Consider the following 15274-nt stretch of genomic DNA (forward strand, 5'->3'; position numbering starts at 1 on the left):
AGGGGGGAGTTGGGGCGGGGGTAGGTAGGTGGGTGTGTGGGTAGATAGGTTGGGGAGCTGGGTAGTGCTGGGGGTAGCTAGGTGAAGGGAGGGGGTAGGGGTAGTTTGGGGGGTAAGTTGGTGAGGCGGGATTGCGGGGGCGGTGGGGGGGGGGGTACGTAGGTGTTGGGGGGGGGGGGGTAGATAGGTGGTGGTGGGGTTCGTGCGGTGTAGCTTAGATAATTAGGGATTACTTATATAGGAACAAAAAATCTCAAAATGACCTCTTCACCTTGAACATTACCAGCAGTTCCAAATTACAATACATTACAAACGAAGCTACAGTTAAAGTTCAATTTTCGAAAACAAAAGTCAACAATCAAAAACTGAGGTAAAAGCTCGAACAGAAAAAAGTCAAAATTCAAGTCATGAACAAACTTGCTTTCTGCTAAAAAAAAACTTGTAGAATCTCAATACTCCTCTTCGAGTCGTAAAAACCAAGAGAGGCCCAAAAATAGCCCCAGCTATCGCTGTGCGGCTATTAATAACGGTATAATATTCGAATAGTAACATTTTGATGGGGCTATACTTTATCACCACTAAGCTGGGGCGCTATAATGGTAAAGACCCCAAAAACTTTCTCTTGCTTTGCTTTCGTCGGATCTTTTCTGTTTCCCCGCCCCCAGTGTTTTTTTATAATAATGATGATAATAATAATAATAATAATATTAATAATAATAATAATAAAACAGAATTTAGGTATAAATCCAAGGGTTATACATTAACCCCAGTTTGTGTAGTTCAGTTAATTAGATAACAAAATTCAGTTTTTTCACGTTCTTGCAGTTGTTGCACCCACACAAAATTCGCCAAGAGCACGTGTTGTTTTCATCGTAAAACATCCTGAAGATATCGTATTTGAAGAAGGATATCGTATTTGGAGAACTCGTTGAAGGTGTTCGCAAGGTGGCAGGCCCTATACCAATAGTCGGATTCACATTTCCTGAGTTTTGGTTGTTGACAGATGAAGTTACGAGTCGTTTGGTGTCGAGTTGTACCTGGCTCTGTCATTGATGCATAAAGTTTCCAGTTTAAATCAACTTTCCCCGTTAAATTTTTTGCAAATAACAACACGACATGTAGCTCACGGTATAAGGATAAAGGAAGTAAATTGAGTTTCAGAGCTGTTCTTTGTAAGGAACTTTGGCACCTGTAATCCAATTTGCTGCTTTCTTCTGTACGCTTTCAATAATACTGAGTTCAGCTTGGCCTGGTTTCCACACTTGAGCCGTAAGTGATAACTGGAACAATATAACTGACATACGAGTTCTTCCTGTTTGAGTAATTTGCCAAAGAAAGGTTTCTCTTGATAGAGTAAAGAGCGTTTAAAGCCTTTTGAGTGAGAATGAGTGGCCCATGTAAGATTGTCGGCTACAACTACTCCTAGGTCTTTCATTAGGCAAGCGGACTGTGCCGACGCCCTTCAACCACAAGCATTTACTTTTTGATAAATTGATTTCTATGAGATTACTTTGGCACCATTTCCAGATCCTCCATATGTCAATATTTATTGCCACTGGGTTGGTTCCAACTATCTTGAAATCATCAGCGTGACCAAAAGAGTCTGACATGGAGCACTTGGGAAGGTCATTGATAAAAACCAAGAAAATGACCCCCTGCAAAACATGTGTTGTCATATAGCACGTTACTATGTTAAAATAATGCACGTGCGCCTGGGAGCCAAAAAACATATATTCCCACTAAGCTGGGGGGGCGAAACAGAATAGATCCAAAACATCGACTGAACACATAGTAATTCCGGTTTAAAACCCTATATTCGTTTTGGCTATCAATAGTATCAATAGAAACATCCGCAAAGATGATGAAGCCCATAAACTAACATCCACAGTTACATTTATAAAAACATCGGCATACCATTTCTGCTGACAACCCAGCGATTTCGTCTAGAACTAGACGGTCAGCTTTGATCACATCATCACATTGCGCCCTGATTTCTGAGGTAGACAAATTGAAGTTTAAACGGATATTGGAGGCCATTCTTTTCAAGACTCTCGCAGCAACTTTCTGAAAATTCATTAAGAAACATTTTAGAGCACTAGGGGGGGTTGTTGTGCACCCCCCACTTTAGAGCCCCTTATCGCAGCAAAAAAATGTCACCTAGCACAAAACATTTCTCATTTGTGAAAACAAAAAGACAAGGAGCCTTAGGATCTGCTGCATTTGCCCCCTCCCTCCACCCCCCCCCCCCCAATTATGTTATGCGCCTATTTTCCTCTGATTTTACTCTCATTGGTGATCGATGCCAAATTCCCTTTGAGAAAAGACAGTAAAAGAAGGACGTCATGAAGCTGAAAACCTCAGTTGAAAAAGTTTACCACTTTCAAATATATTAAAAGTGGTAAGATCTTGGGCTTTTCCAGTCTGGTTTTATAATTAAAGCCCCAATGATTCAAAATCCATTTTGTAGCTTTGTGCTGAACTTTCAAGAACCTTCATTTGTTTTGTTTGCACAAAAGACCATAAGTTTAACTTATTACTGGTAAAACATTGCCGGCATATTCATTTCAATTTCTTTTGACAAGGGACTCTGTAGAAACGTTTCGTTCCTAGAAATAGTACGTTTTCCAGGCTTTTGTGCACCGCTATTCCCAATTAGAATTAGAGATAAGTTTGGTTGATTTTGCCACACTTAATTTTTTCTGTTCATTTTTTAATCGAGTTGTTTGCCGTTTAGAGTAAGATTATTGTTGCTTTCTTTTTTATAGGGAAAAGGGAATATTTGTTCTCATTTAATTTAATCTGGTTCTCTTATCACCATAAATCTATTCAGTCAATATTGGATTGAAGTTTTACTGGTAAAAGGCCAAGTAGAAATCATTGAGGCACTCCGCTTGTTACTTGTCGTTTGCGAGCTGCCTGCATCAACTTTTGCATATGGCTTTCTGTTTTTCAAGTAATTGGAGAGCTTTTCAGGAAAGTTTCTTCCAATGCCAAATCCCTAAACCTTACTGACCAGTGTATTTATACACGAACAGCTTTCAAAATCATCACTGTGCTTTTCTCTTAAACTAATGAGAATAATTTAGTTTACAGAAATACAGAACGAAATGTTTTATGTAACGAATTGTAGTGTACTCTCAGGAAAACACGTTAGCGTCAAAGCTTTACTCAAACAACAATCTGAAAACATAAAAAGTATGAATCAAACTGAAGGCACAAACTGAAAGGTTTATATACAACTGAAATCACAGAGCAGTCTCCTCTGCTCAGATATAGTCCTTCAAGTGACCAGGAGCCTTTCGCTGACGAGATGGGCGTCCCGACGGTTTGGCGTCAGGGCTGCGCACCATAGTCGGTTTAACAGGAGAATCCGCGATTTGTGAGTTGGAAAAGTGACTCCCCTGAGACGCTTCTTCGACAGAGCGGCTTGAACGGATAATCGGACTATCAGAAGACGGTTCCATGACCTCATCGTGAACAGAGGATGGAATGGGCAAAAACTGTGGGTTGAAAGATACCGGAATCATAGAATTTTCTTGAATAGGTGGTTACTCTGCAAAATGGTTCTCAGATTCGTCATACTCAAAGTCAATAAACGGGTTCAAAGAATATGACGTCGGCGCCAGATCTGAGGTTGACACAGTGCTTCGGTGGCCATCTGCGTATTCAATACATACCACTTCATGGCCGACAAGCCCAATAAGTTTCACTTTCGTCACTAATGGCTCAGACTTATTTCGCACAAAGTTACGTAGCAGAGCATTGGCGCCTGCTCTTATCCACGCCGGCATGTAATAGCGAAATCCTTCACTCCACTGGAACTGGGACAGTCTATCATGAGGGGTTTCATTCGTCGCCGTGCACAAAAATGCACGAATAGCAGATAATGCTTCGCATAACACACTTTCCCAGTGACTGGAGGGTTTTTGCGAGATTCTTAAAGACAATAAACGGCCTTCCAAATCGTTCCCTTCATTCTTTCACACTGACCGTTCCCTACTGGTTGATAGGGCGTAGTTTGTGACTGAGCAATCCCGTTTTATTGGCAAAAGTGCTGAACCTCATTTGAACGGAACTGTTTTCCTCGACAAGTTTGGATAAAAGACGGATAACCAAAAACGCTGAAAAGATGACGAAGTCATGAAATAACAGTTGTCGTTGTGATCGATCGAAGTGGGAATGCAAACGGGAATCTGCTGTATTCGTCAGTAACGGCTAGCATGAAGCAGATACCAGTGCACGGAGACGGCGGTTTAGGTCCCATTATATCAAGAGCAAGGCGCTCGAATACTTTTAGAGCTGAAACTCATTTTCTATTCATGGACATAACGAAACGCGGTTTGGTTACGCAACAAACTTCGCCGGTCTTATAAAAAGTCTTGATGTCTTCATGTGAAAACGGCAAATTGTGTCGGCGTACATAATTCCACATGCGAGTAATTCCAGGGTGAGCTAAATTAGAGTGTAGATCGAGTAGCTTTGGTATTCTTGGAGAAGAGCCAATAGCCGCAATCCGTGACAAAGCATCGACCCCCACGTTATCTACAGCCGACATATATGAGATATCATGTCGAAACACGTCAAGTTCAAGTCTCCATCGCATGAGTTTCTCATTTTTGACTTTGGATTTATCATCAGCAAATATGAAAGCAACACTGCGCATATCAATCTTAACCAGAACCCGATAAGTCTTCAGTAAATTGTCATACTTCCAAAAAGACTCTACTATTGGTAAGGCTTCCTTCTCTACGGACGAGTAGACCTTTTCGGACTTGGATAAGCTTCGAGAGGAAAAAGCTATTGTGCTCTCCAGGGGGATGTGGAAGGCTCGATTATTCCCTCTATAAACATTTGCGCAACTTCGGTCTTCATGAACTCCTGATCTGCGGGTTTGCACCATATGGACTTGGTAGTGATAGGCCTTGCTGAATAGACAGAAACATCGAAAATAATTGGTGGCTCAATATTCTTTTTGGGAAATGAACATACGGGTTCTGACAAATGTGCCGCTAGGACACTAAAATCAATTGTGTCCTCCTTGCCCCCGAAGTGAAGGGGAACCGTGCTAGGTTGGGATAAAACATCTAAGCCAATGATCAAATGAGAGATTTAACCACAGCGAGTTTAACTGCGTAATACTTGTTTTGGATTGTCAATAGTATATCACAAAAACCAACAATTTTGAGTTCATCTTTGTTAGCCAAGCAAGAACTTCTCTTCGACTTTCTAACATCCAAACTTTGTGAATCCCAAAAACTCTCAGTAATAAACAAGTATTACGCAGTTAAACTCGCTGTGGTTAAATCTCTCATTTGTATTAACAAATGAGAGATTTAACCAAAGCGAGTTTAACTGCGTAATACTTGTTTTGGATTGTCAATAGTATATCACAAAAACCAACAATTTCGAGTTCATCTTTGTTAGCCAACCAAGAACTTCTCTTCGACTTTCTAACATCCAAACTTTGTGAATCCCAAAAACTCTCAGTAATAAATGATATTGTTGATCCGGGATCATTGAGTGCCTTAACCTCAACGCATTCTTCACCAAGACCGATCTGTTCAAAAAATTCGTGAAAGTCCATGGCTATTCGTGGCAAACATCAGGATTACTGACGAAAATGCTTCTTCTTCTGGAATTTCTTCTGGTTGAATTGCGGCCGTTGCTGATCTGCAGACCACAGCCTAAGGGCCGGTCTTGTTGCATTTCAGACAGGATTTATTTTTCGCAGGACATTTGAACCGCGAATGTGTCTTTTGCCCACAGAACGAGCACTTAGTCGGGGAAAACTCCTTTTTCTTGCCACGTTGTGTTTTGTCTCATTTGTCATAATTTGCAGCAATACTACTTGTGCTGGAATCCGAGGTGCTAGATCCTGAAGCAACAAAAGAACGAGAGAAGTCGGTAGACATTTCAATTGCGGTAGCCAAGCATTTGCATTTACCAAGTGGCACTTCCGCATCGTTTAGCTCCAGTAACTTTGCCCTGATAATATCGCTTCGTAGACCTGTTACCAAGCCATTACGTAATAGTAGGTCCGTTTGCTCTTGGATCGTAAGGTCGCTATATTCGCATTTTTCAACCAGTAATCGCAATCTCTTGAAAAAATCTTATACAAATTCATCATCTCATTGCTTAGACGACAGTACTTGATGACGTGCAAAAATAACCCAAGAAAGTTTCTGGAATTGTCTATCATGTATTTCCAAACCTTTTGTAAATAATGTCGCTCCATCTAGTATAGAGAATAATTCAGGCCCCGCGTAAGATCGTAGGAACGTCAAATGATGCGCGTCTTTTGTAATCTTGTTGATGGCCAGTCCGTCAGTGAAGCATTTCTTCCACCATGCCCATTCGTCAGATGTCGGATTGGTGGGCAGTTCCGATGGCTGGAATTTCATAGTTGTCTGAGTAAATAATAGTGTACTCTCAGGAAAACACGTTAGCGTCAAAGCTTTTTTCAGACAACAATCTGAAAACATACAAAGTATGAATCAAACTGAAGGCACAAACTGAAAGGTTTATATATAACTAAAATCACACAACACGAATGAAAACATTTTGCCTTTAAAACTTACATCTAAATTCCTCACATTAAGCGTGTGATAAAAACAAAAATTTTCTTTTAACGGCTGATCTCTCATTCTGACAATGAAATTTTTGAACAGCCATGTTAGTTTCAAGATTTTAAACGCTGACGGGATGTGTCATTTTTCCGTTTAATTTTTGTGAACTCTATTTTTTGCAGAAAAAAGGAATTGTCAATTAAAAATGAAATGCTTTGAAACCGAACGTTTTCGAATTTCGCGCTCCGTGTCAGTTTGACTAAATATTAATGCTTATAACAAAATGATTTACAAAAAGTCCACCCTATTCTTTGACTAAATTTACCCAATTCTATGCAATGAGTTAAGAAACAATTTTCGACTTTTTTTTCAGTTCAAATTATATTTACATTGCAAACTGTATATCCGATAAATTCACTCATATTCAATAACTAACTGTCCAGTTTTCCTGAGTAAATAAAGGTCTGGCTCAATTGGAAGTTGGAATAATGAAAATCTGAACGTTTTTAAATAACATCAAAAAAAATTGGGCAAGTACTAAAAACCAAAAATTGTCTATTATCAGAGTCAGATTCTACAATCAAAAACATTTACTCTTCGGCTAACTCAGCGTTTATTATCAGATACACTTTTTACACACACTATTTATATACTATTATTTTCACCCTTATTTCCTCGTTGAAGTGTTGCTCGTAATTTACGCGTTTGCCTGAGGGTCAATGCTTTCCAATGTCCTGACCTTGATTTTTGATGCATACAAGAATCAGAGTTTTCATTAGAAATAATATTAAAAACATAAATAAATAATAACACGTTTTTCGCATTTGGATGCGGATATGATGTCAAGTTGATGAAGTTTCATGTCAAATACATTAATTCGACGAAGTGCAATGCGGACATCTCAATGAGATCAGTTGTGGTGCAGCTATTTTACTTCGACGAGACCTTTGGAAAATTTGAATCGAAGAAAACACTGAGAATCTTTGCCCTCTACGTGGACTTCGCTTTTACGTCCTTTACGTGGACTTCGCCAAATTGTTATATAAACTGTCGCAAGAAAAACAAGTACAGAAGCTCTACTATTACTATTACTACTACTACTACTACTACTACTACTACTACTACTACTACTACTACTACTTCTAATACTACTACTACTACTACTACTACTACTACTACTACTACTACTACTACTACTACTACTTCTAATACTACTACTACTACTACTACTACTACTACTACTACTACTACTACTACTATTACTATTACTACTACTACTAATACTACTACTACTACTACTACTACTACTACTACTACTACTACTACTACTACTACTACTACTACTACTACTGTTTCAACACTTTAATTCCAAATATGAAATAAAGGCACCGTTGGCAACAAATACAAAAACAAGAAGAGTTATTTGTTTGGTTATTCTGTGAAGTGCTGTACGACAAAATTGTTGAAGGCATTCTTTGACCCGGTTGCTGCTTTCTCCTGCAATCTGGTGAACGATACTTTGTTTCGTACACAGTCTCCTTCGATTTGACTCATCCACGTTTTCCGTTGCCCCCCAGGAGCGCGTCTAGCATGGACGTATTGATCGGTCGGGTCCCAATCGAAGGCACTGCGGGCTAATCTTCCTGGTTCCATTCTCTGGATGTGTCCGTACCATTTTATCCGTTTGAGCATGATCATCGTGGATAGTTGGGGCATTCGTGATCTTGACATAATTTCTTCGTTCGTTGCTTTCTCCAGATATGACACACGTAGAATTCTCCGAAGACAACCACAGTGGAAACTCTCAAGTTTTCTCTCCATTAATTTCGAAAGAGTCCAAGTCTCTGAGCTGTACAACACGGCTGATAAAACGAGTGCTTTGTACAAATTGCACTTGAGGTGCACGCTGAGCTGCTTGCTCTTCCAGAGATTTTGGAAGTTAGCAAACCGTTGTCTACCTTCTGCAAGTTTGCAATTGACTTCCTGCAGGTCTCCATGCTTGAGGCTGACATATGATCCGAGATACTTGAACGCTTCTATGTTTTCAAACTCGTTTCCGAGAACATCTTGTACTTTGCAGGAATACACGCGTGTGGCAACTGCTTTAGGTTTGCCACAGTAACTCGATTGGTGTACTTTTCGGCCATTGACTGTTTTGAACTTTCTTTCACACTTGTCACAGGTAAGGCTCGCCTCTAGTTGCTCGAACTTTGACTTGTCGACGACATTTTTTGACAAACCGGCTTTGCAGAATCTTGTTTGGTGCACTTTGCGTCCGGTAACTGTACTGAATTGCCGCTGACAATTCTGATATCGTAAAGACTCTTGGTCAGCCACCACTGACCGACTCTCATTTTCTAGCGACTCTGAATCTGCTACCGCAGATTGTTGTTGTGAATCTACCAACGCTGGCTTAGCCACCGCTAAGCTTTTCAATCTTAGCTTCCGGCCATCTTGTGTTTCGAACCAGCCCGCTTTCGTTTTCGTTCCCAGCAGCACCTCCGTGCTGATGGTTAGTCGTGACTGGCTAGATGTCTCTGCCAGGAGTCCTAGTTTGCCTTTATGTGTTCCAGTGAGGATCTCCACGTTCTGTTGGATACTAGGCACTGCAACAACATTTGGGCTGTCGCATTTTACGCCCATATTCTTTGTTTCTGGCGATGGATCTGGCGCAATACAAGTTGGATATTCTGGGAGTGCAGGAGACGAGATTGCAGGAGCAAGAAATTGATCTCGGAGACCACAAGCTCTACCTGTCTGACTTGTGGTTGTCTGGTGTAAAGTCGAGACAAGGAGGAGTGGGCGTTGCTGTAAAGAAGTCATTGATAAACAGCATCGTAGAACAAGTGGCTCTAAGTGAACGTATTTGCTACGTCAAGTTCGCGGCTCGGAGGAGAGCCAATCTAGCTGTTGTTGTCTGCTACGCACCTACGAATGAAGCTAGTCTCCAAGAGAAGGATTTGTTTTGGAGTCAACTTTCAGACCTAGTTTCCAGCTTCAAACATAGGGAGCGTATTTGTGTCATCGGTGACCTCAATGCAGAGCCTGGACACCAGTTGAATGACACCATGAGCTGCAGAGGCCCGTTTGGAATGGGTGAAGAAAATGAAAACTCGGAAAAGTTGTTATCATTTTGCACTTCACACAAATTGCTCGTAGGTGGTACATGGTTCCAGCATCGACAAGTGCATCGGTACACCTACAACCCTCCCGATCCGAGTTGTCGGAAAAAGATGCTGGATCACATTCTGTTTGCAGAGAGATACAGAGGATGTCTGACGAATGTGAGGACCAGAAGAAGGAAAACCACAATTACCGATCATGAACTGGTCATTGCGGAAGTATCTATGAAACTTTTGTCTAAAAAGCCATGTTTCACGCCCAGAATCAGTTCTGCAAAGCTGCAAGATGAAACAACGGGTGACTTATTCACGCAGGAGGTCAAGTTACATCTTGATAAGAGCGGCGATTTCGAGAATACAGAGCAGTCTTGGGACAATTTTCGAAAAGCCCTGAACCAAGCAGCAGTGAAATGCCTCCTTCCGGACAAGCGAGTGAACAAACTACTACTACTACTACTACTACTACTACTACTACTACTACTACTACTACTACTACTACTACTACTACTACTACTACTACTACTACTTCTACTACTACTACTACTACTACTACTACTACTACTTCTAATACTACTGCTACTACTACTACTACTACTGCTACTACTTTTACTATTACTACTACTACTACTACTACTACTACTACTACCCCCACGAGACCCCCACGAGAGCAACATCATCAGCAAAATCTAAGTCAGCCACCAATCTCCCAATGTCTAATCCTCCATGCACCGAGTTAGCTAAAATGTAGTTGATGACAAGGCCGAATAGGATTGGGGACCACACATCACCCTGCCTAACGCCTGTTCTGACATCAAATAAGCGTCCCTTCTCACCTTCGGCTTTGACTCGACATTTGAATCCATCATAGCTGTTTCTTATGATGTTTATCACTTTTTGCGGCAGACCATAGTGTTTCATTATCTGGTACATCTGCTCACGATCGACAGAATCGAATGCCGCTCGAAAGTCTATGAAACAAAAGCTAATATCCAATTGAAACCCCATTGATTTCTCTATTATTTGACGCAGGGCAAAGAGTTGATCGGCGCATCCTCTGCTTTTTCTGAAGCCGCACTGCTCTTCCCTTAAGACGCGATCCACTGAATCTTTGCATCGATTGAGAATAACGGAAGCGAACACTTTGCCTGGTACTGACAATAGAGAGATCCCTCGGTGGTTCGAACACTCTGACCTCTTTCCTTTACTCTTGTATAATGGGACAATTTCTGCTACCTTCCAGTCATCGGGCAGAACTTCCGTCGACCAACACTTATCTATGATGTCCCAGAGCCACTCGACAATACCCTTGTGTGCTTTCAACATCTCACAGGAAATGTTATCGGGTCCACTTGCCTTGCCATTCTTCAACCTGCGGACAGCTTCAAGCACTTCTTCAAATCGAATTGGGCTCAGGTCAATCGACAAGCTTTCAGCTGCTTCTTCGGGATCCAATCTCGTACTGCAACTGGATGTTGAGGGATTCAGGAGTTGACTAAAATGTTCCGTCCAGCGTTCAAGTCGTTCCTCTTTCGTCCGTAAGTTGACGCCAGTGCTTGAAACTAATTTGGTCAACTGGGGACTCCAGTTTCGGCAAATCTGCTGTGATGCCCCAAAAACCTCCTTCAGGTTGCCTCTGTCCGCAAAGCTTTGTACTTCTTGGCCTTTGCGTTCAAGCCATGCCCGTTTGTCTGCACGTAGAGCTTTTCTGACTTCCTTACAGCAGTTTGTGAACTCTAACAACGCCACCGCGCTGCTGTGTTTCTTCAACTGCAGATCAGCTCGTTTCCGGATAAGTTCCAGAGAATCTGGAGAAATCCAAGGTTTGTTCACTCGCTTGTCCGGCAGGAGGCATTTCACTGCTGCTTGGTTCAGGGCTTTTCGAAAATTGTCCCAAGACTGCTCTGTATTCTCGAAATCGCCGCTCTTATCAAGATGTAACTTGACCTCCTGCGTGAATAAGTCACGCGTTGTTTCATCTTGCAGCTTTGCAGAACTGATTCTGGGCGTGAAGCATGACTTTTTAGACAAAAGTTTCATAGATACTTCCGCAATGACCAGTTCGTGATCGGTAATTGTGGTTTTCCCTCTTCTGGACCTCACATTCGTCAGACATCCTCTGTATCTCTCTGCAAACAGAATGTGATCCAGTTCCTTTTTTCGACAACTCGGATCGGGAGGGTTGAAGGTGTACCGATGCACTTGTCGATGCTGGAACCATGTACCACCTACGAGCAATTTGTGTGAAGTGCAAAATGATAACAACTTTTCAGAGTTTTCATTTTCTTCACCCATTCCAAACGGGCCTCTGCAGCTCATGGTGTCATTCAACTGGTGTCCAGGCTCTGCATTGAGGTCACCGATGACACAAATACGCTCCCTATGTTTGAAACTGGAAACTAGGTCTGAAAGTTGACTCCAAAACAAATCCTTCTCTTGGAGACTAGCTTCATTCGTAGGTGCGTAGCAGACAACAACAGCTAGATTGGCTCTCCTCTGAGCCGCGAACTTGACGTAGCAAATACGTTCACTTAGAGCCACTTGTTCTACGATGCTGTTTATCAATGACTTCTTTACAGCAACGCCCACTCCTCCTTGTCTCGACTTTACACCAGACAACCACGAGTCAGACAGGTAGAGCTTGTGGTCTCCGAGATCAATTTCTTGCTCCTGCAATCTCGTCTCCTGCACTCCCAGAATATCCAACTTGTATCGCGCCAGATCCATTTTCAAAGCCTCTAGAGATCCGGCTTGGGTCAGTGTTCTGACGTTTAAAGTTGCAATTCTGAGTTGGTTCCTCGGGAGATTCTTAGCACCCCTTACCCGGGACTCGGGGCCATGGTTGATTGTACTCATTGCTTTGGTGTTTGAAGGCTGAGATACGACTAGTTGCGCCACAAACTAGAAGACCAGTGCCTCGTTAGCTCGACCATGTGAGCGTAGAGCCGCAGCACATGACCTACCCCCAGGGGACACCACGTGGAGGTGAGGTTGGATTTTGTCCCCCTACTACTACTACTACTACTACTACTACTACTACTACTACTACTACTACTACTACTACTACTACTACTACTACGACTATTACTACTACTACTACTACTACTACTACTACTACTACTACTACTACTACTACTACTACTACTACTACTACTACTACTACTACTACTACTACTACTACTACTACTACTACTACTACTACTACTACTACTACTACTACTACTACTACTACTACTACTACTACTACTACTACTACTACTACTACTACTACTACTACTACTACTACTACTACTACTACTACTACTACTACTACTACTACTACTACTACTACTACTACTACTACTACTACTACTACTACTACTACTACTACTACTACTACTACTACTACTACTACTACTACTACTACTACTACTACTACTACTACTACTACTACTACTACTACTACTACTACTACTACTACTACTACTACTACTACTACTACTACTACTACTACTACTACTACTACTACTACTACTACTACTACTACTACTACTACTACTACTACTACTACTACTACTACTACTACTACTACTACTACTACTACTACTACTACTACTACTACTACTACTACTACTACTACTACTACTACTACTACTACTACTACTACTACTACTACTACTACTACTACTACTACTACTACTACTACTACTACTACTACTACTACTACTACTACTACTACTACTACTACTACTACTACTACTACTACTACTACTACTACTACTACTACTACTACTACTACTACTACTACTACTACTACTACTACTACTACTACTACTACTACTACTACTACTACTACTACTACTACTACTACTACTACTACTACTACTACTACTACTACTACTACTACTACTACTACTACTACTACTACTACTACTACTACTACTACTACTACTACTACTACTACTACTACTACTACTACTACTACTACTACTACTACTACTACTACTACTACTACTACTACTACTACTACTACTACTACTACTACTACTACTACTACTACTACTACTACTACTACTACTACTACTACTACTACTACTACTACTACTACTACTACTACTACTACTACTACTACTACTACTACTACTACTACTACTACTACTACTACTACTACTACTACTACTACTACTACTACTACTACTACTACTACTACTACTACTACTACTACTACTACTACTACTACTACTACTACTACTACTACTACTACTACTACTACTACTACTACTACTACTACTACTACTACTACTACTACTACTACTACTACTACTACTACTACTACTACTACTACTACTACTACTACTACTACTACTACTACTACTACTACTACTACTACTACTACTACTACTACTACTACTACTACTACTACTACTACTACTACTACTACTACTACTACTACTACTACTACTACTACTACTACTACTACTACTACTACTACTACTACTACTACTACTACTACTACTACTACTACTACTACTACTACTACTACTACTACTACTACTACTACTACTACTACTACTACTACTACTACTACTACTACTACTACTACTACTACTACTACTACTACTACTACTACTACTACTACTACTACTACTACTACTACTACTACTACTACTACTACTACTACTACTACTACTACTACTACTACTACTACTACTACTACTACTACTACTACTACTACTACTACTACTACTACTACTACTACTACTACTACTACTACTACTACTACTACTACTACTACTACTACTACTACTACTACTACTACTACTACTACTACTACTACTACTACTACTACTACTACTACTACTACTACTACTACTACTACTACTACTACTACTACTACTACTACTACTACTACTACTACTACTACTACTACTACTACTACTACTACTACTACTACTACTACTACTACTACTACTACTACTACTACTACTACTACTACTACTACTACTACTACTACTACTACTACTACTACTACTACTACTACTACTACTACTACTACTACTACTACTACTACTACTACTACTACTACTACTACTACTACTACTACTACTACTACTACTACTACTACTACTACTACTACTACTACTACTACTACTACTACTACTACTACTACTACTACTACTACTACTACTACTACTACTACTACTACTACTACTAATAATAATAATAATAATAATACTGCTGCTGCTGCTACTACTACTACTACTACTACTACTACTACTACTACTACTACTACTACTACTACTACTACTACTACTACTACTACTACTACTACTACTACTACTACTACTACTACTACTACTGTTTCAACACTTTAATTCCAAATATGAAAAAAAGGCACGGTTGGCAACAAATACAAACAAAACAAGAAGAGTTATTTGTTTGGTTATTCTGTGAAGTGCTGTACGACAAAATTGTTGAAGGCATTCTTTGACCCGGTTGCTGCTTTCTCCTGCAATCTGGTGAACGATACTTTGTTTCGTACACAGTCTCCTTCGATTTGACTCATCCACGTTTTCCGTTGCCCCCCAGGAGCGCGTCTAGCATGGACGT

The 15274-nt window shown here is 40.6% G+C and overlaps 1 protein-coding gene across 1 annotated transcript in view; it reads right to left on the minus strand.

Moving 5' to 3' along the window:
- Positions 1–15274, minus strand: part of LOC142345766 (thimet oligopeptidase-like) — a 112677-nt gene that overhangs the window by 43533 nt on the left and 53870 nt on the right. Inside the window, exon 2 of the mRNA XM_075398083.1 lies at positions 1915–2063. Within this exon, the coding sequence (XP_075254198.1) occupies positions 1915–2037 (123 nt within the window). The 5' untranslated portion in view covers positions 2038–2063. The remainder of the gene's footprint in view (positions 1–1914; positions 2064–15274) is intronic.

This window comes from Convolutriloba macropyga, chromosome 9, assembly GCF_964194025.1.
Source record: "Convolutriloba macropyga chromosome 9, txConMacr16.3, whole genome shotgun sequence".
NCBI lineage: Eukaryota > Metazoa > Xenacoelomorpha > Acoela > Convolutidae > Convolutriloba > Convolutriloba macropyga.